General features: G+C 49.3%; 1 protein-coding gene across 6 annotated transcripts in view; it reads left to right on the plus strand.

Annotated features, from left to right (window-relative positions):
* NAV2 (neuron navigator 2) overlaps nt 1-24,372 on the plus strand; it is a 365,169-nt gene that overhangs the window by 297,265 nt on the left and 43,532 nt on the right. For 3 of the 6 annotated variants that reach the window (XM_036325651.1, XM_036325652.1, XM_036325653.1), the window contains 8 exons: nt 6,814-7,105; nt 8,110-8,812; nt 11,333-11,791; nt 12,419-12,484; nt 13,880-13,924; nt 16,391-16,551; nt 18,083-18,271; nt 23,560-23,612. In XM_036325651.1, the coding sequence (XP_036181544.1) occupies nt 6,814-7,105; nt 8,110-8,812; nt 11,333-11,791; nt 12,419-12,484; nt 13,880-13,924; nt 16,391-16,551; nt 18,083-18,271; nt 23,560-23,612 (1,968 nt within the window). The remainder of the gene's footprint in view (nt 1-6,813; nt 7,106-8,109; nt 8,813-11,332; nt 11,792-12,418; nt 12,485-13,879; nt 13,925-16,390; nt 16,552-18,082; nt 18,272-23,559; nt 23,613-24,372) is intronic. The other 3 variants (XM_036325648.1, XM_036325649.1, XM_036325650.1) reach the window with 2 other exon arrangements.

Below are 24,372 nucleotides of genomic sequence, written 5' to 3' on the forward strand. Positions count from 1 at the left end.
CTGTTTTGAATACAGTGCCACCTTGTATGTGCTTTGCAAGCAGTTTCCCAGGGGTCCATTCACTCACCCTCATCGCATTCCTGAGTGGTCGGAGGGAGGGTTTGGGCCTAGTCGGCCCATTTCACTAGTGCAAAGCCAAGTGCCATCCTCACGCCTGGTCCCCAAGGTGGGCCTGAGCAGCACAAGGTCTGGTCAGTCATGGCCCTGGCACATGGGGGCTGTAATCTTTTCCATGATGGGTCTCCTCACCCGCAGCCGCTGCCTCTGGGGAACCCGTGGAAGGTCTGATCCCGACAGAGTCTCCCAGAGGGACCTTGGGAGGGCAGAGCTGACCTGCCCTCTCCGCTCACTCCCTTCCGTGTCTGTTCACTCCCTTCCTCATCTGCTTTCTTTCTCGGCATTTCTCACTCTGTACAGATAGGGACTGCTTTGGAATCTCTTTGCTCTCAAAGGCATCTTTTCTTTGCAGATGCGTCAGAGTGTGGGAGTAATTCGGCCCCACAGAAAGGAGTGTTCACTGCCTGATGCCATGTATTAGGTGTAGGCTCTAAGTCTGTGGCTCTCAACCTTCCTAATGCCCTTTAATACAGTTCCTCATGTTGTGGTGACCCCCAACCATAAAATTATTTTCGTTGCTACTTCATAATTATAATTTTGCTACTGTTATGACTCTTTTTTTTTTTTCTTAAATATATTTTATTGATTTTTTACAGAGAGGAAGGGAGAGAGATAGAGAGTTAGAAACATCGATGAGAGAGAAACATCGATCAGCTGCCTCCTGCACATCTCCTACTGGGGATATGCCCGCAACCCAGGTACATGCCCTTGACCGGAATCGAACCTGGGACCTTTCAGTCCGCAGGCCGACGCTCTATCCACTGAGCCAAACCGGTTTCGGCATACTGTTATGACTCTTAATGTAAATATCTGATATGTGGGATGTATTTAGGCGATCCCTGTGAAAGGGTCGTTCAACCCCCAAAGGGGTCGTGACCCACAGGTTGAGAACCGCTGCTCTAAGTAGTTTGCCTGTGACTTCTTGAGTTTTCAGTTTAGCCAGAATTTCTAATTATTGTTGGAGAGTGAGGATGGGTTTTAGTGGTTGTTAGCAGGGGTGGGGGGAACTATCCAGATGAAAGAGGCACAAAGATTTGGGGGTGCTGATAATGTTCTTTCTGTAGCTTGATTTCTGAGCGGTAGTTATGTAAGTTAAACTGATAAAATTTATTCAAGCTGTATACTTACGATTTCAAACTTCATTATATGACTCTTACACCTCAAAAAAAAAAAAAACCCTAAGTCACTGCCCCAGAGTGATCACTGTTCAATCAGTGATTAGACATGTTACAAGCTCCCAGACCACCTGTGTCCCTCCCGCCTCCACTTGCCAAACGTCACAGTGTCCCCTGGTTCTCCTTTCCTTGTGGACACCAGTTTTTTCTTTGATATTCATCCTAATTTCATAACATACGTAACATAAATAAAAACCGCTTCCACACATCCTTAGATACTAAAATGGAGAACCAAGGAATTGACCCCCGGGTGTCTGCATTCAGGGGCAGGCAGGCTGTGGGAGATACTTGAGAGGAGAGAGGGAGGGAGGCAGAGAGGAGGGGACTGAAGGAGGGAGAGAGGCAGGGAGGATCAGGAAATCAGTAGTTTCTCTTTTATTTACTCGCCAGCTGGGAACAGGCTTGCTCCTAAGACGCACACTAAGCAGCAAAACACTGTTGGAGGAAGCTCCTGGTCTGTGTTCCCTCTGCACAAAGCCGGGGTGGAATCTATTTTCCACAGCAACACAGAGTTAGCATCTGGGACCCACAAATGCTTTCCTGTCAGGTGCACTTGAATCCAGTTCATGCCAGGCCCCTCCCCTCTGTGACCGGCTTTTTGCTTTCATCGAGCTCAGGTCACATCAGAACAGGTTCAAAAATACATGACCCTTGATCATGATCAGAGAGTTAATTACAAGGGACTTAAAGGGTTTAATATCCTTGCCCTAACCAGTTTGGCTCAGTGGATAGAGTGTTGACCTGCAGACTGAAGGGTCCCGGGTTCGATTCCGGCCAAGGGCATGTACCTTGGTTGCAGGCACATCCCCAGTAGGGGGTGTGCAGGAGGCAGCTGATTGATGTTTCTTTCTCATCGATGTTTCTAACTCTCTATCCCTCTCCCTTCCTCTCTGTAAAAAATCAATAAAATATATTTTTATAAAAAAATTAAAAATATAAATAAATAAAGGGTTTAATATCCACTGGGTTGTTTTTGCTTAAAATGACCTGTGTTTAAAATCTATACTAATAAAAGGATAATATGCTAATTAGACTGGATGTCCTTCTGGACAAAGCCAAAGTGGCAGAGGCCGAGGCAGAGGCAGTTAGGGGTGATCAGGCTGGCAGGGGAGCAGTTAGAGGCATCAGGCTGACAGGCAGAGGTGGTTTGGGACAATCGAGCAGGCCGGCAGGCGAGCGGTTAGGTGCCAGCGGTCCCAGATTGTGAGAAGGATGTCGTCCAAAGGGTCCTGGATTAGAGAGGGTGCAGGCCGGGCTGAGACACGCCCGCGCCCCCCCCCCCCTGCTGTGCACAAATTTTGTGCACCAGGCCTCTAGTATTTAAATAAAAGCCCAGCAAATAGGAATTGAAATAAAGCACCGACTTGCACCAATAAAGCACCAATAGTTACTAAGATTCCTATTGCAATGGTCTCTGTAAGTGGGTTTTTAGTGGCACCCCTTTGTTCCTGCCCAGGGAGCATTTCCAAATATTTGAATCCATGTAGATACAGCCTCCCCATCCTCTCTGCACCACTCGGGGGGATGCGAAGGGCCATTACTCCTCCCCCTCAGCAGCAGGCAGTGGGCAGATGTGCCTGGCCGGCCTTCCCCAGGGCTCACTCCGGTTCTGCACATACTGGTTCCCTGGGTGGGTGGGCAGCACAGTGTCCCAGGCAAGGCGGGGAGAGTCAGGGAGAAGCAGCTCAGCGTGTCCCAGGGAAAGCAGGTTACCCTAGGTTTTCAGGTTCAAAAGCCTCTGAGGAATAGCTAAGAGGAAGGACATCTAAGGAACAGGACGGTGTGGTCTGGAAAGCTTGAGATCAGCCTCATTTAGCTGCTGGAAGAGCAGGAGGCGCATGGGGAGGAGTGATCCTGGCAGGTGGAGGCCCTGTCTAAGTGACTTTTCCTCCAGGATGTTGAGCCCTGAGTGTGCGCTGCCGAGGCACCCATGCCCAGGTATCCGCCTCGGGCATCGTGTGCTGCTTCTCAGCGCCTGGGCAGACACTCCCCGCCGAGGTGCCACAGCCCCTTGACTGACTTCCTCCGGGAGAGCTGGGCAGCCAGACCAGGTTGTGGGTCAGGGAAAAAGTGTGGACATCCTTGGACAAGCTAACCAACCTCTCCAAGCCTCTGCTCCTCTCCCATGAAATGACAGTAAATAGATCCATCCTGCAGGGCGAGAGTGGGGGTGCCCTGGAAACGCTTTATCTGACCTCTCTCGCTCGGTGCCTGGCTCTCGGTAGCTGCTCAGAGTTATCTTGTTTCTTTCTTAATTTCCTCTGGATTACTTCCCCGTTTTATATGCAAGGTAATGATCTTGGGGAAGGTAAGCAAAGGAGTGGCAGCATCCAGTCCTTGAACCTTAAGTCTGCCCGACTCCAGCCCATGTGCTCCCCTCCCATTGTGCCCTGGGCCTCCCCGCAGCCCCCCCCCCCCAGCCCCGCCTTCGCTGCTCAGCCCCACCTTGGTTCCCCTCTGTCAGTCTGAGGATCGGCCTCCCTGCTGTGGGCCCTGGGTCACGAACTCTCCAGTCTTCAGGCCTCTCCCCTCTCCTGTATGGCTGTTTCCCCACCTGGATGTTGAGTGACTAAATGGACTTCCAGGTAGGGGCCATAGGAAAATCCTTCCAACATTAGGTGCCATTTGAGATGGGAACAGCTGACAAAGGCATCGAGAAGTTGGGGCCGGGGCTGGGGGGGCGGGGGGGTTAGGGGTGGGGATACAGCTGGCTTGTGTTGGAAGCCTTGGAAACAGAAAGGCTGGGACCGTTTCATCTTTTGATCCCTAGTGGAGCCACCAGACGGTCTGGCCTATGGCTCAGGGAGGGCTTGCTAAGCAGATAGGAACTTGAAGGCAGCAGTGTCCCAGGCAGACGCCCAGTGTGCAGAGCAGTGTGGGGGAGGCTGCCGCCAGGCCCAAGTTGTGAGGGTGTGGTGATGGGGTGATCGTTCTTTACAGAGGGGGACTCTAGCCACAGCCCTGAGCCAGGGCTACGAGCACTCTCTGTGCCACTGGCAGAATCGGGGTTCTGGGGGGTCCCACCCGAGAGGCTAGGCTGGAGCTTCTCAGGGGGCGGGGCTGGGGAACAACCAGCGAGCCAGTATGGAAAGAGAATCCACTGCGTGCTGGGATGGTGTTAGGAGCCGCTGGGCAAGCAGAAATGCCTCGTGTCCTTGGGCTTGTTCTCCAGGAAGGCAGTGGCATAAAGGCATAGAACGTGGACTCTGTGGAATCAATCCTTGCACCTCCACTTCCTCACTGTGTCATCCTGGACACGTTTCCACTCTGCGCCTCAACTGTCTTATGTCAAGCTGAGACCGAACTGTAACTTCCTCAGAGATTTTTGGTGAGGATTAAATTAAATGACACATGTAAAGCACCTTAGCCCAGTGCCCAACACACAGTCCGTGCTTAATAAAATGTGTTGTTACTGTTACTGCTACAATTTTATTAGGGGAAATAGGGCATAGGAATGACTATTAAAAGAACGAATGCAGAACCCCAGGATGGGGTACATGCTAAGCTTTCGGTACCTCTTAAAATATATTGGAAAGTGTTACAAGGTATCTGAACAAGATAGCAATGATTTGTACTTGACCTTGGTCATTGTAGTATTCCCAGTGCCCCAGAGCTTGCCTGGGAGGGAGTGGCCCTGGGCAAACATTTTAGGTGAATGCTTCCTGAGCCACACTTTCATGCCCAGGGCCTTTGCTCATGCTCTTCCCTAAACTCTTCTCTTAGCAAGTTTCTTTTCATTCTTTAGGGCACTTCTTCAGACAGGCCTTACCTGAACATTGTCCCTGCTCTCGTAATCTAAATTACGACAATGCCTGTATTTCTCTCTCAGACACCTTTATCCTTATAACAGCCTTCATAATTCACAACTAGTCATTTGCTTGTGTTATTTGTGCAATCTCTGCCTCTTTCACTGGATTGTATGCTCCAGGAGTGTGGAACCAGTCTTACCCACAGATCCTCAGGCCCTGCGCGGTGGGTGCCTGCAAGCAGCGGGCACTGAGATCCTGGTTGAATGGGTATCCTGGAATTGTTCCGAGGAAGGAGCGTGGGGGGACAGGGCGTGCGTGGCTTTAGTTTCCATGCACCTGTAAAACTGAGATGAAGACAGCACTCCTTACCTACTTACCCTATTGCACCAGGTGATCGCCGGGATCAGATGACATCTTTTTGTTACAGCGCGCAGTGGCTTGGAAGGCCTGTGTTCGCCTGTTCGCACCTTTCCTCACCCAGCCTCCTGGGAGCTCCTGCTCTGTGCTCAGGGCGGAAGTCTCCCTCTGTCCCTCGCCACAGCGGGGTTCCCAAAGGTGGAGAGGTTTTCACCCTCTTCATGTCTCTGGTGCCTGGTACCAGCAGCAGGAACTCAGTATGTGCTGAGGAATGACCGAACGCACTCGTCATGTGGCTGTCGTGGATGAGTGGAATTCATAGGGGGTGAAGGGGTTGAGAGAGAGGAGTCCATGGTGGTGATGGAGAGACGACTGAGTGTGGGCTGCTCGTCTGTATTTACACTTTATCCCTCCCAGCCAGTGTATTTTGTGGAGGAAGGTGTACTCTTGGATCCCAGGCATTAGACCAGATTCTGGCCAGGTGATCATTTTGATTTCCTGCCTTGCTGATGGTGCCCACTCTCTGGGACTTCTGTCTTAATATGCCCCCCTCCCCCCCCCAAAGTGTGGCTGACCTCCCGTCCCCATTCTCTGCATGGCTTCTCCCACCGGCATCTCCTTGGCCTGGCCCCACCCTGAGGGAGGCCCCCAAGGCGATCTGGTTAGCTCCTGCCTTTTCACCCAGTGAATCATTGACATCACACTTCTGCCCCCTCCTGGGTTCCATGCCAGCAGGTCAGGGCTCTTCCAAAGAAAGCTGGCGAATCATATCCCCGGTCTGAGAATCCCACAGGAGGAGCAAAGCGATGGGGCACAGACACGGAGCTGGGATAGGAGCAGGCTCCGCCGGCTGTGAGCTTGGGGGGAATGGCTTTGGAGGATGTGTTTCCTCTCAGCCCCTCTCCCTCCCTGTAGAAGTAGCAGCCACCCTTGCCTGCTCACTCACTGGCTCAGAGCGTTAGGCAGGCAGGCGCTTCACGAGCTTCAAAGCTCTCGCTGCCAGGGGAGTGATAGGGAGCCGGCAGAACAAAGGGAAACAGCCAGGAGGCTGGATGCTGGCTAGAGATCAGGCTGCCCCACTGAGAGGAGGTCTGTCGCCAAGTGGCAGAGCTGGTGGCTGAATTCTCGCCACATCTCCGTCTGCTCGCGGCTCTCTATGGGGCTCTTTCCCTCGTGATCTTCTGGCTCCTTGTACTCTCCTTCCTCACATCCCTGTAGGACATTTGCATTCTTTACTTTCCTTGGACCCCAAAAATCAGCTTTCTAATAAGATAGCCAGAGTACCAAGGCCCGATCATTTTCAAGGGGTTACTATTCTCCCCTTAATTAGTCCTGTGTACTGGCATCTCTGCTCTGTGGTGAGGGTCTCTCTAACCTGGGGCTTGGGAGGGACTAACTCGGAGTCTCACCCACAGACCGACGCGGAGAAGCACTCGCAGGTGGAGAGGAACTCCCTCTGGTCGGGCGATGATGTCAAGAAGTCCGACGGAGGGTCAGACAGCGGCATAAAGATGGAGCCGGGGTCCAAGTGGCGGCGGAATCCCTCGGACGTGTCTGATGAGTCTGACAAAAGCACGTCGGGCAAGAAGAACCCCGTCATCTCCCAGACAGGCTCGTGGCGGCGAGGCATGACCGCCCAGGTGGGCATCACCATGCCGAGGACGAAGCCGGCTGCCCCGGCGGGCACGCTCAAGACGCCGGGAACCGGTGAGTGAGAGGCAGACGCTGTCTGGCATCCACAGGTGTCAGTTTGAAAACCAAAACCGCAGTCACTCTAGCAAGGAATTGTGTGTGTGGTTTTAAGTCCCTGTACATGCTCAGGTATTTGTTCTCTGGGTGTAGGCCAGTGATGGAGAACCTTTTGAGCTCGGCGTGTCAGCATTTTGAAAAACCCTAACTTAACTCTGGTGCCGTGTCACATATAGAAATTTTTTGATATTTGCCACCATAGTAAAACAAAGACTTATATTTTTGATATTTATTTTATATATTTAAATGCCATTTAACAAAGAAAAATCAACCAAAAGAATGAGTTCACGTGTCACCTCTGGCACGCGTGTCACCTCTGGCACGCGTGTCATAGGTTCGCCATCACTGGTGTAGACTCTGCTAATAATCCTCTTTCAAACAGGTTCACAGCTCTTCCTCTTTCCAGATGGAAATATGTGAGTGTGAGGGCTTAACTCTGCAGATGGTTTCCTGGCTGAGGCCACAGTGAACGAGTGTGACCGTGTGCTGGGCAGGAGCTAACCCCCAAGGGCACACGGTCAAGTGTTTATAAACTGTTGGTATGTGGAGTTGATATTGTCCATGACTGAAGGGTGTGTGTAAACGGGGGAAGTGTTTTTGCAGGAAGTCAGGAGTGCCTCCTGGAAGTGTTAGGAACATCGTTTTAATGGACAGAGGGAGAAAGTTCAGTAAAAGTCAGGGTCTCTTCTCCAGACACAGCGGTGATTGGCTGGCTTGGCTTTGCTCTGGGTAAATTCAGATGCTTTGCAAGTGAGTAGAATCTCTGACATCTCCTAAAAGGCTCCCAGTGACAGTGGTAGACTAGATTGTCTTTCTAAAAAGCTGTCTTCTGCCTCCCAAGGCGCTGCTCTCCCCAAGAGGAAAGTGAGCCGGTTCTTTGAAGAAGGGGAGGATTTTAAACAGACTGAGCTGATGAGCTGGCTTCTCGGTTTGCAGGTTAACTTTGCCAATTTCTCTCTCAGGAAAAACTGACGATGCAAAGGTGTCCGAGAAAGGAAGGCTCTCTCCCAAAGCCTCCCAGGTGAAGCGCTCCCCGTCCGACGCTGGCCGCAGCAGTGGGGACGAATCCAAAAAGCCCCTCCCCGGCAGCGCCAGGACGCCCACTGCCAATGCCAACAGCTTTGGGTTCAAGAAGCAGAGTGGCTCGGCCGCCGGTCTGGCCATGATCACAGCCAGTGGAGCCACTGTCACCAGCAGGTCAGCCACCCTGGGCAAAATCCCAAAGTCATCGGCGCTTGTGGGTCGGTCCACTGGCCGGAAGACGAGCATGGACGGGGCTCAGAACCAGGACGACGGGTACCTGTCCCTCAGCTCCCGGACAAACTTGCAGTACCGGAGTTTGCCACGGCCCAGTAAGTCCACCAGCCGCAACGGGGCTGGGAACAGATCTAGTACCAGCAGCATCGATTCCAACATCAGCAGCAAGTCCGCAGGCCTGCCGGTGCCCAAGCTGAGGGAGCCTTGCAAAACGGCCCTGGGCAGCTCTCTGCCGGGTCTGGTCAACCAGACGGACAAAGAGAAAGGCATCTCATCTGACAGTGAGAGCGTGGCTTCCTGTAACTCAGTGAAGGTGAACCCAGCAGCCCAGCCTGTGTCCAGTGCGGCTCAGGCCACTCTCCAGCCGGGCACCAAGTACCCTGACGTGGCCTCTCCCACACTCCGCAGGTAGGTGGGGAAGTGGCCCTGAGCAGAACTGGAATATATGGAATGGTGTCCTGGATTCATAATTTCCTGTTTCTCAGTTAAAGCAACCTCTGTTTTCTCCACTTTATCAGTCCTAGGATAAACTTGTTTGGTCAGATGCTTCCAGCAGCTTTGCAGTCAATTATTTTTCTATGTTAGGTTGAAAATCATAAGCCCCTGCAATCAATCATCCTGGGTTCAAATCTTGGGTTCACCTTAATTAGCCGCCACATAAGCTTTCTTAGCAGTTATGCCTCAGTTTTCTCATCTGTAAAATGGGGGTACCAATACCCACCTGAGAGTTCTTGTGGAGATTAATCTTGTGTAGCAATACTGACCCCTAGTAAGTACTCAATAAAAGTTAGCTACCATCCATATCTGGATGGGTAGCTCAGGGAAGCAGAAAGTTCTTGTCTTGTTAATTCTGTGGCTGAGATTCCTCATCATTATGCTAGACAGTGATCTTGGCCAGATCCTTCACTCAAATAGTCCAATATTCTCCGCATACTTATTTATAACTGCATGTATAATTCCGCATTAGTCTCTGAAATTTTAGTTTCCTTGAAATAAAAATTTAAAAAGCCTCTTAAAGCAGAAGTGTTTCTAAAAAGGAGAAATTGGTTTCCTATTGCCTTTTAAGGTAATAGGAATAAGACATTTTCTCACATTTCCACCCTGGATGGAAATTTTTGCATGAAAATATGATTTTCTGTTTTTTCTTAAACTTTCTTTTAAAAGTGTGCAGTTGTTGCCTGTTCATAGTATCTCCTTATAATATCCATGTCCACTGGACCATCCTCAAACTGCATATGCATAGGACAGGGCTTATTCTACCTTCCCAGGGAATTTCTTGTCGTAGGAAAGAGTAAGTCTCAAGGACAGAAAACCGAGCAGTGAAAAAAACAAAAATTATGTGCACATGTACATATTTGGGGATGGATCGGAATGTTTGAAGAGACTTCAGAAGCAGCATTCCACATGAAAGGTATAATGAGGCAGCTCAGTTCTTTGTCTAGACTTGATTATTAGAATTTCAGTAATGATTACTTTTTTTTTTCCAGGGGAAGGTCCTATTGGGCTGCTCTTTGTTCTTTTAACAGATTGCCTTGTAAATGAAATTTTTCTCTGCTTCTTGCCTCAAGTATTCTATGTAATATTCGCTCTTTGGTATTATAGATTTCCTTTAGTGACTACAAAGGCATTTTACTAGACCCTTAGGCTAGTGTAATAGAATGCTTGAGAATGCAGCAGCTTCTTAGGTTCAACACAGAACACCTTTTAGCCAATGCCTGGCAGTTTCATTGTTTACTAACTCCTGAAGGCGCTCTCAGGGCTCTCATTGTGCCTTGGTTTGGAGAAGGTAGGCCTTAGGTGGAGTGTGATAACTCTCTTCAAGGAAAACGCAGCCTTCTTCTGTGTAGTTACACAGGGCGGGATCAGGAGCAATGAGCAAACGTGAAGATGGATCCTATTTTGGTTTTCTTGTTGGAAGTGCTTGGCCCTGGGATGAGCCACGCCTTGACATAGTGAGGTCCCCATTGCTGGAAGTGTGTAAGCATCCTAAAGCCACGATTGTGCAGTCAGATATTTCATTCTCTGATGGTCACCAGGCCAAAGTGTTTCTCATCTGTCACCAGATATTGTAGGGAGGACTGGTTATATGGTCTGTCGGTTGTTTGTTTTCACAATAATTGAGAATTGTAAGAACTGTTTGGAGAAAACAGAGATCAAACTCACCGCACTGAGGAGCTTGGGGAAAGGCAGACTTTGAGTGGATGGAATTACTTGCGTTACTGGAGCGTGTACCGTCCCCCTGACTTAAAGCAACTCTGCCCCTCTACCAGGTATCCCTCCGCCAATGGGAGAGGGAGACGTGTGTGCCATTGCCTGTGTTCTAACAGCACTGTTTTGGTCACCAGCAGGGGGGTGACATGGAACGGCATTTCTATGTGTCTGTCACAGAGACACAGTTCACACTGAGAGTCTGGTCTAGCGCCCTGTGAACTCGGCAAGGTTTCTGTGGTGCTAGCACTCCGGCCCTCAGAGCACATCTTTCAGACGGGGCTCGCCTGTGAAGATGCTTTCCCCGGGCCCCATCCAGATCTAGACTCAGGTTCTTGACTCTGCATGCTGTGCTTAGAGATCTAATCGGCCAAGTCCCCGGAGTTAAACTGCCCTGGGGTCGTGGATGCAAAGATGATGAAGGCAGCTCTTTTCCTTCTAGATGTTTCCCGGGCCAGGGCAGTTTTCCAGCTACCCTTGGAAAGAAAGGGAAGTGAGATCTTGGATGAGCATGCATAGTCCTGTAGGACTGGAGGCTAGACTCGTGTGATGCACCGAGCCCCGCGGCCTGTCCCCTGGATGCCTGGAGCCATTTCAGTAGAAACGACGGTGCCCTCCCCCAGGGACTCCCAGGCTCCTGTCCCTGTGCCCCCGACTCCAGTAGCTCGCAGCCCCTTGGCTCTGGGTGTTCAACCCAAACAACCCTTTGTCTCTTCACAGACTCTTTGGTGGGAAGCCTAGCAAGCAAGTGCCCATGGCCACAGCTGAAAACATGAAAAACGCGGTGGTCCTCTCCAATCCTCATGCCACCTTGACCCAGCCAGGTAACTTAGAGTCCCCCTCGGGCAGCGGCGCCCTGAGCAGCGGGAGCAGCAGTCCGCTCTACAGTAAGAATGTGGACATCAACCCGTCTCCGCTAGCCTCCAGCCCCAGCTCAGCACACTCAGGCCCCTCCAACAGCCTCACCTGGGGCACCAACGCCAGCAGCTCCTCAGCAGTTAGCAAGGGCTTCCAGTCCGTCAGCAGCCTGCACACCAGCTGTGAGTCCATCGACATCTCCCTCAGCAGCGGAGGGGGGCCGAGCCACAACTCCTCCTCGGGCCTCCTCGCCTCCTCTAAGGACGACTCCCTGGCTCCCTTTGTGCGAACCAACAGTGTGAAGACCACACTGTCCGAAAGGTTGGTGGCGTGCGTCTGGCTGCCTGTATCTCTCAGAAAGACACCCTTTCAGGAGGCAAAGGATTATGTCAGGAATCCCAAGTGGCAAGTCCCCTTTGCCTGGGAGACGGCCCTCTTTCTTATCACCGATGTCTTCCTGTAGGAAAGCCAGTTTGGGGTAGAATGAAACTCGGCTCTGCTTCCTGTTATCTTTCTCGTTGTGGTTATTCTCAGTGTTTGGAGCCACTGGAAGTCTCGTGGAGGCAGATTTAATGCATCCATCCGAAATGGCATTCCACCTTTGAAATCCTTCCATCCTATTCTGTTTGTTCTTTTTCCTCCCTCTGTAATTGTGTAGGCAGAGTGGGTGGCCAGCTGCAGCCACGGGGGGTGTGGCAGGATGTTCTTTAGGCAGTGGGCTCGATTTCGTGGTCCTCATGGCAGACACCCTCCTACTGAGGGGCTGCTGGCCAGTGAGAGGAGATCAGGAAACCAGAAGCGCCCCAGAGCTGCGGGTCCGGGTCCCGCTGCCACGTGGTGTGTCCATTGTCTCCCTGGGTATGAGAAAAATCACTGTATATAACGACTCCTCCCCTTTCTTCCGGTCTAATGTTCCTTCTCTTGTTTTCTACCTGCCTGGACTTCTAGCCCTCTCTCCTCCCCTGCCGCTAGCCCTAAGTTCTGCAGAAGTACTTTGCCCAGGAAACAGGACAGGTAATGACATCGTGGGCCCGGGACCCCACCGAGCCTCCAGGTTCCTCTGCCCCTCTGTGTTAAGCCAAACGTTTTGTGTGAGGCTGTTGGCCTGAGGCTTCTGCTTGTGCTCGTGGCTCCGGTGTAGTACGTGACCCCCGGACATGCCAGTGAGGGTCTGTTCAGCTGTCCACTGAAGCCCCCAGAGGCGGGCTGGGCGGGCCCCTCCCTTCCCAGCTTGGGAAGGAACCGAAAACCTGCACTTGAACTGGGGCGGCAGAAGCTCTCACTTGCATCTCAGCCTTCCTGTGGCATGCTCCTGCTTCCCGCCCTTCCCTCCCCCTCCCCTCCCCTCCCCTCCCCTCCCCTCCCCTCCCCTCCCCTCCCCTCCGAGTCCAGAAATGATCTACCACCCACCGTGCAGCTTGGCCCTCACCTTTGTCTCCCACCCCCTCGCTCCCCACACAGCTGGCTCTTCTCCCTTTCCAAGTCCTTTGCTGCAGTTTGGCTCCGTCTGTTTTGCAGGCTGCTGTGTTCCCTGTGCCCATTTCCTGTAACGATAATGAAAAAGAATCTGTGGCGCGTTGAGACTTTATAAATGAAGAGGCTTGTTTGCCCCCAGCTGCCCTGTGGGTGGGCCTCAGAGATGGATATTGACCTGAAATTTGTGGGGGAGGGCATGGCTTAGCCAAACATAACAAACAGATGTTGTTTCGTGCTAGGAAAAAAAAATTAATGAAAACCCCCTTCACCCCATCAACAGCAAAAACTTTGTTGTTGTCAGACCCACAGACCAAGCCTTTAAACCCTGGTTCTTTGGAAATCTGAATGCCTTGACTTTATCAGCCAGCAAGTTGTAACACGCCCCGACTCGGGCCCAGGGCTCAGCTCCCAGCTACGTCCAATAAGGACTGCAGGAACAGAGAAGGACCTGGAATTCATGAGTGAATTCCAAATATGCAGACGGCAGGCCTCTTGAAACCCTCCTACAAGTCCCTTCTCTCACTGAAGTCACTGCCGGTGGCACTGGGCGTGGCCCCGAGTTAGGGGCGCGGAGAAGCTGGCATCTCTCTCTCCTCGAAGCAGTAGTGATGGTGCAGAGATGGGCGACGGGGCCGCGGAAGGCACGGGCTCTGCTTCAAGGTGCAGCAGCCCCCGAGTGTGGCTTTGAACCTGTGGGGTTGAGTGCCTCAGGCCTCCGGGGGTAAGGTCTGCACTGGGTCAGCGCAGGCCAGGGCTGGGGTTCTTTGGTTTCCCGTGGAGGTGCTGCATGGCCAGTGGAGAAGGGAGCGCCTCTGGTGAAGTGAGTCTCTTTCCCCAGATCTCGTCAGCCCCGTCTCAGCCTTTCCCTCCTCACACCGCCTGCTTTTTCTGTGCTTCTCTGAAGTTCTCATTTTTGTTTTAACTTTCCTACAGTGACCCGCACCTTGATAGGAACACTTTGCCTAAGAAAGGACTCAGGTATCTGTGTTTCCTCCTTGCATCCATGCCATGTGGTGTGGCTTTGGGGCTTGGCTGGTGGGGGTTCGGGCTGGACTGGGGTCCCCGCTTTGGCCACCGCAGTCAGACCTTGGATGAACGCTGCCCTCACACCCTCTCATTCTCATCTGTCCATTCGTTGGTTTATTTGCTTGAGCAGAGGCTGTGCTTTTGGGGGCTTAATGTGGTGAAACCGTGTCATGAACAACATCCCTGTGAAGCCCAGAGAGCAGTTCCTGCTGTTTCCGGGGCCAGGGGGTCTAATCGTTGAGCATGTCACCATGACCATGCAGTTCACAGGCTGCCTTCTGAGACAAAGGACTTGACTTGTAGCATGTTGATTTGTTAGCCAGGACGCGAGCCAAGGAGGAAGGAAATATCACCCTGAAGCTTAAAAATATTTAGCTTTCGGCCCATAAAAAATTACTAAGGACGGATACTTTGCACTCATCTGAATAATAATCAAAATTTGCGTCAGTTTCCGGTGCCCAACAAGACATTGGTATGATCAGCTTTTGGTGAGAGAAGGAAAAGTCTATGAGGAAGTAATGTCCTCTCGTTCATTGTAAGTCATGGCTTGGGCTCAGTTGGATGCTAGTCCTGATAAAACAAGATGCTATAAGTCACCATGGCTTCCACCATCTACTTCACTCTGCCAATCGGAGGAACTTCAGTTCTGACGCCTGCCGCGTGGTCTAAACATCTCGTGGTTGCAGCTGTCATTTCTCCTGCTCTCTAAATGCCTCCTTCTTTGTAGCATCAGCTTCACCCTGCACTGAGCATTACGTGCTTTTGCAAAAAATGGAACGTGAGATGAAATGTTTCAACACTGTCATGTCTGTCTGTAGTTGATAACCCGTAGCTCGTAAGGCTGAGAGCATTTTGAACAGTAATGTGAGGTAGGTATCAATGCTTCCTTTCTATAGGAGCTCCGAGTAAAGCCAATTCTAGGAATCTAAAAATCACAGTACTGGAAGATCCCCCAGCAGACGTCCTGTGGGAGGGGGCTCACCAGTGTGGCCTGAGAAAGGGGAGCTGGCAAGGCCTTTTGTACCTAACAGGGTGCATCATACTGGGCGGGGCGGATTGTTGGCAACCGATCTAGATGCTTCCGTTTCAGCCACTTTTAATATGAGTTGGATTTGATGCCCCACTGTTGCCCCCAGAGGATGCTAACCTCTCTAAATATTGACATTTCAAAATGCTGGATGTATTTCTTTCTAGAGCAGACCTATCCTATGAATATTATGTAGCTCTGGATTTCTAAAATTTGTGTTTGTTTTTTTTTAAATTAGAATAGGGATATGTGGCAGGCTGTCTACAAGCAACTGATGGGACCTAGAAAGTTACATGTCCATCAACTAGAGTGAAAACATGAAGGAAGACACATTTTATATTCCCTCTCACTCTGACTTTCCCTTTCTAGCTCCCTCCCTCCATTCACACACATCCAACCCCAACACACCTACAACTCCTCTCGTAAGCCAAAAGAACCCCGGGGTTGACTTAATCAGTAGCTACCTCATGGCAATCTGTTTGTAAATCTAAGGTTTCTGTGGCCACTTGAGTGATTTAGAAATTCTGTGATTTTATTTATTTATTTTTAAATATATTTTTATTGATTTTTTACAGAGAGGAAGGGAGAGGCATAGAGTTAGAAACATCGATGAGAGAGAAACATTGATCAGCTGCCTCCTGCACACCCCCTACTGGGGATGTGCCCGCAACCAAGGTTCATGCCCTTGACCAGAATCGAACCTGGGACCCTTCAGTCCGCAGGCCGACGCTCTATTCACTGAGCCAAACCGGTTAGGGCGAAATTCTGTGATTTTAGATCACGTTTGTGAAGGCACTCAGCCCATTGGAGACATTTGATAAACTATTACCAAAAATGTCAATGAGGAGGGGGACTGTGGGACTTCTGCAGCCCCTCCCCTGTGTGAAACCCAACGACTGGGGTTCCTTTTGTGAAGACGTGTTGATGCTAGATTGCAGTGGCATCACTGTCCTCACACTTTTTCGTGTCTGGTTTCTGACGTGCCGTGATTCATGGCCACCTGTGTGTGCTCTAGAAGGCTGATGCCCTGAGCTCTCTAACTAAAATCCTCCAAGCTCGAACCGCAGCTTGTTTGGTTGCTTCGGTGCCGTCAGGGTGGGGGCTTGGACATGACACTGTCATGAATCAACATGTTACAGATACGCCCCGTGACGGCTCTTCTGAGCGTTCACCAGCCTTGCTCCTTTTATGTGTTCCCTTCAAACTGACAGGAATTGCAATTTTCCCTAAAGGCGGCCAAGTAGCAAAAAAACTTGGTAGGTTTCGGGAATATATAGTGATCGGACTTTTTTAAACATCAACTTTGGATATGTGTTCCTCGTCACCTCCCTGGAGTTCATTATCTATAAGCATCGTTCATAGTTAATCCAGCCTGATTTCCATCTGTCCAGGTACACCCCCACCTCCCAGCTCCGCACACAAGAAGACGCAAAAGAATGGTTACGGTCCCACTCTGCAGGAGGCCTGCAGGACACGGCTGCCAATTCCCCTTTCTCCTCCGGCTCCAGCGTCACTTCTCCCTCCGGAACGAGGTTCAACTTCTCTCAGCTTGGTGAGTAGCCGCTTGTCGTTAGCTGTGTTGATCGGCTCCCTGGGGCAGAGGTCAGCTTGTGCTTGGAAGAGAGCTGTTGGTCATAGACGTGTGATCTCCTCCCGCTCAGGATCTGGCCAGCCCTCCGCAGTGCAGTTTGATTACAGGAGATTGACAGCAAAGGAACTAGAGGAAATGGAAAAGTTTCTGATCCTCTAATCAGTAATAGTCTTTCTGTGGTTGATCCCATTTTTGAGAAGTATGTACCCTATTTCTAAGACCTAAAGAAGTAGGTTGTAGCCCTAGCCAGTTTGGCTTGGTGGATAGAGCGTCGGCCTATGGACTGACGGGTCCCATGTTTGATTCTGGTCAAGGGCACATGCCCAGGTTGTGGGCTCGATCCCCAGTGTGGCGCGTGCAGGAGGCAGCCAATCAATGATTCTCTCATCATTGATGTTTCTATTTCCCTTCCTTCCTCTCTGAAATCAATAAAAATATATATTTTAAAAAAACAAAAGAACGTGTCCCATGTTTGGTCATCCTCATGCTTTCTTAAGCTAGAGATAAAAACCATGTTTTGATTGAACAAGTATTCTTGGAAGTGCCCACTCCTGACATGATGCTTTGACGGGCACAGTGGGGAAAGGAAAAGAATGTGTGACACGGTCCCTGCTGACAAGTCAGGGGATTCTGTTTATAGGAAACCATGTAGAAACGGAATATGATCAGGTAGCAAGTACCACTTATAGTTAGGAAAAGGAAAAGTCAGTCCTGGCGGGAATTACAGGGAAGGTCGCATGAAGGTGGCAGGATGGGAGCTGAGCCTTGGAAGGCTGATGGGAGGGAGGAGGGGCCTTCCTTTGAGAGGCCGCCCTGCCTTTCCTGAGTACTATTGTGAGCAATAAACTCAGTCTTTAAGGACAGGTGTGGCTTGGAATTAAGTCTGATTTAACTCTGCATTCTCAGTTAACTAAAGGGATACTTCTGAAATATTGGACATTACTAAAATGACTGGATTTTAATAAGAAAGCTGGCTTCGGCTAAGGTAAATGTGCCGCCTCTGCACCGAAGCTCTTGAGGCTCCCTTATTCAGTGTTCCCCATCCGAGGGGACGAGACCTGTGTTCATACTGTTCTTTCCCAGCCATAACTCTTTGAGGCAGGAGTTTCTTGTCATGCACAAACGCTTCCCATCTGATCAAAAGCCCGCTGGGGCTATTTCGGGCTTTGGGCTTTGGAGAGAATTGTTCCAGATGAGCCCAGGGAGTAATTAGCTCATGCCTGGAAGGTGACACGAGCCTGTCTGAACGTGCCAAGTTGGAAAGCTGAGGCCCAGAGCCCTGCTTTGGAACTGACCCACCTCCCCTCCCTTATTTTTAGCTCTCGGTGTGTAACTCAAATGCTGATGTGACCACCTTTTAGAAAATAGACAAGAGAGAGAAGTTGGCGGGGACGGATATGGCTGATAACGAGCAGTCTCCTCGTCATCCCCATCCAGGATTTAAACAAAGACATGAATTCCCAACCTTTTGATTCCATTCCTTTTGTTCCAGCGAGTCCCACCACTGTCACCCAGATGAGCTTGTCCAACCCAACCATGCTGAGGACCCACAGCCTCTCCAATGCCGATGGGCAGTATGACCCGTACACCGACAGCCGCTTCCGGAATAGCTCCATGTCCCTGGATGAGAAGAGCAGAACCATGAGCCGCTCAGGCTCCTTCCGGGATGGGTTTGAAGAAGGTAAGCAAGGAGACTGGCCATCCCTCTCCCAGGTTAGGGGGTGTATAGTTAATTCTCCTCTATGTCAAGTTCATTTCGTTAGCCTAAGAGTCCACCTGTGAGTGCTTCCAACTCCCCCACTTACTGGGGGGGGTTCGGGCTGGAGAACTGAATAGTAGGGTCTGACTCTTAATTGAACTCTCAGGACTTGAGGGAAGATGCTACTAAAAAATCACTGTGAACCTTAGAGCTGACTGAGTTTTGCTCTAGGTTTCTCGTTCTTGGACATGGGCCATAGCTTCTTGGCATGCACCCTCATCTTGAGGTTCAGCCACTGGCTCCCCATCTTGGAGGAGCTCATTCCTGGAGAGTTTGTTTCCCAGTGCTGATGGCCCCTTATGACAGTGGTTCTCAACCTGTAGGTCGCGACCCCTTTGGCGGTCGAACGACCCTTATGACTTTGGGGGGCTCCAGGCAGCCATGCCTCTCTGCTGCTCTCAAGAATTCTCTGCTTTGTTATTCAGGCATCAGTGGTTCAAGTTTATTGCATTCAGTGATGCCTTTTTCATTCTTTGCTTGCTAAGTGGGAATATTTTGGATTAGATTTTTATCTTAAAATCATTTAAATCAGAATTTTAAGATCAAAATACTGTGGGCAACTTTGCCAGCGATTCCTATTTCTTTCCCTTTGTTCCTTCACTCAAGGTGTGAGTTAGGGAAACAGCTATCAAAATGCTTTGGGGGGGACATCACCCACTCCCCCCAATGCTTCCCCAGGGTGAACTGGTCAGACACTGGAGGCAGGACTCACTGACTAATGAATGGTTAAGAGTGTGTAGTAAGACTACCAGGGTTTGAATTCCAGTTTCACTATTTATTAGGTGTATGATCTTGGGCAATTACTTCACCTCTCTTTGCCTCTGTTTTTTCACTGATAATGTGGGAGTACTAATAGTACTCAGCCCACAGAATTATGAGATTAATGAGATGATATACACAAATGTTAACCCAATGATGTTATTGCACGTCACAACCTGTAGACTCGGCTTCCGCACCAGTGTCCTGGCAGCTGGCAGTCCAGCCCCAGCTGAGGGCTATGTCTCTGGTTGTGCCCTTTTTTGTCTTGTCAGTGACAGAACAGAATGTGGGAGGAGAGCCATAGACCCTTCCCTCTGCTCCCAGTTCCATGAGAGTAGGAATATGTGCCCAGCATCCTCTTGGCAGGAAAGCTCAAACAAACCTGTGATTGTTTCAGAAATCCCTAAGAGGTCAAGAGGGAAATGCAAGATGTTGGCTTCTGCTTTGCCTATTAATCCCTTTAGCAACTTAATTCTCTCCTCCCTCATTTATGTATCCACCCTCATTTATGTATTGGTTGCATCCAGGGACATTCATTGAGCAGGTGCAAGTCTGTAAATCATACATGGGAACCTACTGGAACAGAGGATGGGGGGCTGAGGGAGTTTCGCTGGATTTAAGAGCTAGAGATGAGTGCTGTAACCACTCAGAGCAGCAATACTGGAGGATATGTTGACCGTAAGGTGTAGAGGAGGCAGTTTGTCTTGAACTCCTATAATATTGGGTGTGCTGGCCACACATGGCCACGGAGCATCCCCAGCCCTCCTGATGACGACTTGCAGGTGGAGTGTGTCCTGTGCTGTATTCATCTTCTCTGCTGTGTGTGTACCTGAGTGAACGTGTGTGCAGCACCGAAACTTGTCCAAACAAGCACACGTCGCCTCATAAAGGTCCAGGACCATTACGGCATCCTCATCAGATCGCTTTTATTTATTCCATCTGGAGTCAGACAGCACAACTGTGGAACATCTGCATGGCAAAGTGGCATTGACAACGGGTGCTTGCCCACGAGCAATGTCTAGACTTTTGTAAATCCCATGATTCATGGTGACGTGGAACTGAATGCAGAGGGGAAAGTCAAAGTTGTGAGGAAGAGGAAGAAACTGCTGTTGATGTGCTTTAAACACATAGCACTTCCGTCTTTGGGGAAGTTTGGCACCAGATTGATTTTATCCCTTCCACAGTTGTTAAAAAACAACAACAAAATAAGACTTGTACAAGTAGATGGTGTTTTTTTCTTTATATCTCTTTTTTTAGAATTTATTTTTAATTTGTTGGCATTTAATATTAGTTTCAGGTGTACCGCATAGTGGTTAGACATTTATATAACTTACAAAGTGTCCCCCCCAAGTCAATATTATTGACTATAATCCCCATGTTGTAGGTCACATTCCGTTGCCAATTTGTACTAGTACATCTTAACCTCTTTGCCCCCCAACCTCCCTTTCCCCTGGCAACCATCAGTTTGTTCTCTATATCTATGTTTTTTCTTTTGTTTATTCATTTATTTTTACTTTTAGATTCCACCTGAGTGCAATTACGTTTTTAATTTCACTGGGGAGAGACTTTTTTCCTCTCTTTTGAGTTTTTAACAGTGTTGCAGAAACAGTTGGAAAAAAATTCACATCTCACTTTAGAACCTCATTATAAGAGTGTCAGTAGGTATATCACATGCCAGAAAGCAGGAAAGAAATTTAGGAAGAATTAGCATAAGTACTTGTGCAATGATTTTGTGGGATTTACTAACCATCATTCATTTTGAAGGAAGTGGGTATGATAACCCTGTGGGTTAGATATAGGTATGGCCCACATACAGCCTTTCAAAGTTATTTCAGGTAAATTCATTTCCATCAGACGCATGGTTCACATATAAAGTCAACTATAATTGCCTACATTTAGGGAGAGGCGGGAGACATTTTGAAAATGGATGTCTTTGGAGTGGAAAAAAAACAACAGGTCACTTAAGGGCAATGCAAGCAGATCCTGTCCCTGAATGCTGTGTGACCTTGAGCAGTTGACAGTCTCTCTCAGTTTCAGATTGCACAATGGCAGAGATGACCTGAGGTTCCTTGTAGCTTTAAAATGTTGGCGGTACAAGTTTAGAGAGGAAATGCATGGCCTGCTTGTGCCGTTTCGGCTTTGTGACTTTCACAGGCCTTTTGTCCCAGAGTATCCAGGCCGCACAGTGTGGGCCCCGACTTGTGGGCTCAGCTCACTTAGAGGAGGGCCAGCTGCAGTGGTCCAGGGCAGCCACATTCAGTTTGCGGTTGACTCTGGAAGGCAAAAGTCTTTCTCTCGACCACAGCTTTGCTGTTGCTTCTGACCAAGTGAGAGGGGTTAATTACAGAGGAAAGTAAGTACCTCCGCCCGAACCCTGCCAGATGCGCTCTTCTCTGCCTGTAGCCCCAGCTTCCATGGAGATATGGCTGCAGGCTGTCAGCGAATCCATGAGGTGGAGAAATATAAGAGGAAAACTTCCATTTTCCAGCAGCCAGAGGCCATTCAGCAGCCCTGTGCAGGCTTCTGGAGCAGGTGTCTGGTGGGGCAGTGTGACTGAAAGGTGTGATTAAGGGGTTATGTTACTTGCATCTCTGCCCCCAGCGTGGCCTCCAGTATAATCTCCCGCTGCTGCTGCTGCTGCTACTGCTGCTGCTTGTGCCGTGGGGCTGAAGTAGGTTACCCTCTGGAACAATTAGGTCCCTAAATTAGGACATGAGAAACTTCTGTTAATGTGTGGACGTATTAACACTGAAAGCCGTTATTGGCCTTTAACACCTTAACTGATTTTTTATGGGGTATGAGTCAGATGAGTCCTGGATGGAGGGAGAACGGAGGCAAAGATCTAGGACTCTAAGAAAGGTGGCTGTGAGTGGTGGTGCAGGGGCAACCTCAGTGTGAAGGCACCTGCTAAGAGAGAAGGGGGCAGGTAGGGCAAGCCCAGAGCATTGTGGGTTCAGAAGGAGAGGGCCCATCCAGGTGGCAGTCAGGGCAATAAGGAAAGTCTTCATGGAGAAGGGGTTTGCGCTGATCGTGAAGGTTTGGACAGATAAAAATGAGGTGCATCCTGAACAAAGGGAAGGTATGGGCAGAGCCTCTGAGGAGGCCAAGCACTCTCCCGGGCATGCTGAGAGCCACGTGCAGGACTCAGAGTGTCCGAACCACTTGGAGGAGGCACCTGAGTGCACCCTGAGCTGTTCCTCGGGTATCTTGTGGGCAAGTAGCTTCTGCACCTGCTGATTCAAGTTGAGTTCAATCCTGGTACGTGAAAGCCGCTGAGCACACGTGGAAAGTTACTCCCGAGCCTCCCACTCTCTGGCCGAAGGCGATGGCGCTGTGTCAGAGGCATTCCACCCTGGCCAGGAAAGCTTCGCCCAATGAAAAGGTCCGAGATGTCGCCACATGCCTAGTTCTCTCTTTCAAACAAGTTGTGGAGAGAGAACCAAGAAAATGTCATTAAAGACTGGTTTCCCACCAGAGAAGTCAGCCAGAATGCCTTGTCCTAGAAAAGACCAGGCTTTAAAATGTCATGAAAGCGGCTACTAGGATGTCTCCCCTGGGCCGAGGGCAGGCAGGGTGCTAAGGGGGTATGAAGATGGTCCTACGTCAAACAGTGTCAGTCAGAAACGGAAAAGACGACACCACTTGCTTGTCCCTTGGTGGACATGATAGAAATCTAACACAGAATCTATATTTCACTGGATTGTGTTTTCTAGACATGTTTGTAAGCAAGTATTCTTCTAGAATGGTTCGCTATGGCCATAATCAGCTCCTCTTCTGCAAATACAAGTGGCAGGTGCTAGCAGGGTATAAACTACACAAGCACCACAATCTCAACCCTAAATGAATACATGAGAAAAAGAAAGGAATCGTAACAGGTTGCCCCTGGCTAATGGAATTATGAACCACGCTGGTTACTCTAGTGCAGGGGTCCTCAAACTTTTTAAACAGGGGGCCAGTTCACTGTCCCTCAGACCGTTGGAGGGCCGGACTATAGTTTAAAAAAAAAACTATGAACAAATTCCTATGCACAATGCACATACCTTATTTTGAAGTAAAAAAACAAAACGGGAACAAATATAATATTTGTATTTGCATGTGGCCCGCAGGCCGTAGTTTGAGAACCCCTGCTCTAGTGGATTTGTTTTTTAGCACTTCTCTGTCCTTGAAAATTTTCATGAAGTAATCATGTATTATTTTGATAGGGGGCAAAAGTATTTAGAAGGTTGTAGAAAAAATGTGGTAACAGAAAATTGACCGAGTCTCCTAACAAACTATTCCTTATTTGACGCTGACCTATAGCCAAACCAGGAAAGGTCAGGTCAAGGTGAGGTCAAGTTGCTCTGAGCCTGGTAGTGCCCTATGATGCTCAGTTTCTCCTTCCCTCCCCCCTTTTTTTGGTTTCATAGCAGCCAGCTCTGTAATTCATCTTTTCTTTCCTTTTTTTAAAATAGTTCATGGATCCTCGCTCTCCTTGGTTTCCAGCACATCGTCCATTTATTCAACAGTGAGTATAAATCCATGCTGTGTAGCTATGATCATACGAGCTGGGGTTCCTTTATCAAATATGTCAAGGATAAAATATCAGCATTTTTCCTGGAGAGAGTATTTCCATTATAAGGGAACCAATTAATTAGGGAACAAGATTTGAAATTTACAAACAGCTATTGACTAGAACGTACCAATCAGTAAATCAGGAATCGGCTGCTTTGTTAGTGGCATTGTGCTGTGCGTGGTGACGAGTTAGAATGTGTGAAAGGCCTTAGCCACCTGCTGGTAGAATTTGAAAAGAAAGGCCTTGAACAGTATATTAATCCACCTGCCGCGGTTTCTTTATCTGTAAAATAGAAAGAAGAACTGTCCCTACTTTCTGGGGTTGTAATGAGGATTAAATGTTCTGAAGATTATATTTCGCTACAATATAAATTCCTTGAGGACAAGAAATTTTTCTGTTTTTATTCCTGGTGCCCAATAGGTGTTCAAAAAATAGGCTTCCATAAAATAAGAAAATGCATGTAAAGCAATAAATACAATGCACAGAGCACAGAGTAAGCACTCCTACATGTTCACCATCAATGAGAGTGTTAGTGACCGAAGCCAAATGTAATCAAATATGGTGCTAGATTGGTTCTGTTCTGTGGTGCTTACTTTTTATAGCCATGCACATAAATATTTGGGAATTCCTATAGGGAAAAAATATTTTCTTTAATTGAGAATTGACAGTTCTTTAGCCCTTAATTCTGTGGAGGACAGGTGTGCTGGTTTTT

Source organism: Myotis myotis, unplaced genomic scaffold (assembly GCF_014108235.1).
Source record: "Myotis myotis isolate mMyoMyo1 unplaced genomic scaffold, mMyoMyo1.p scaffold_m19_p_10, whole genome shotgun sequence".
NCBI lineage: Eukaryota > Metazoa > Chordata > Mammalia > Chiroptera > Vespertilionidae > Myotis > Myotis myotis.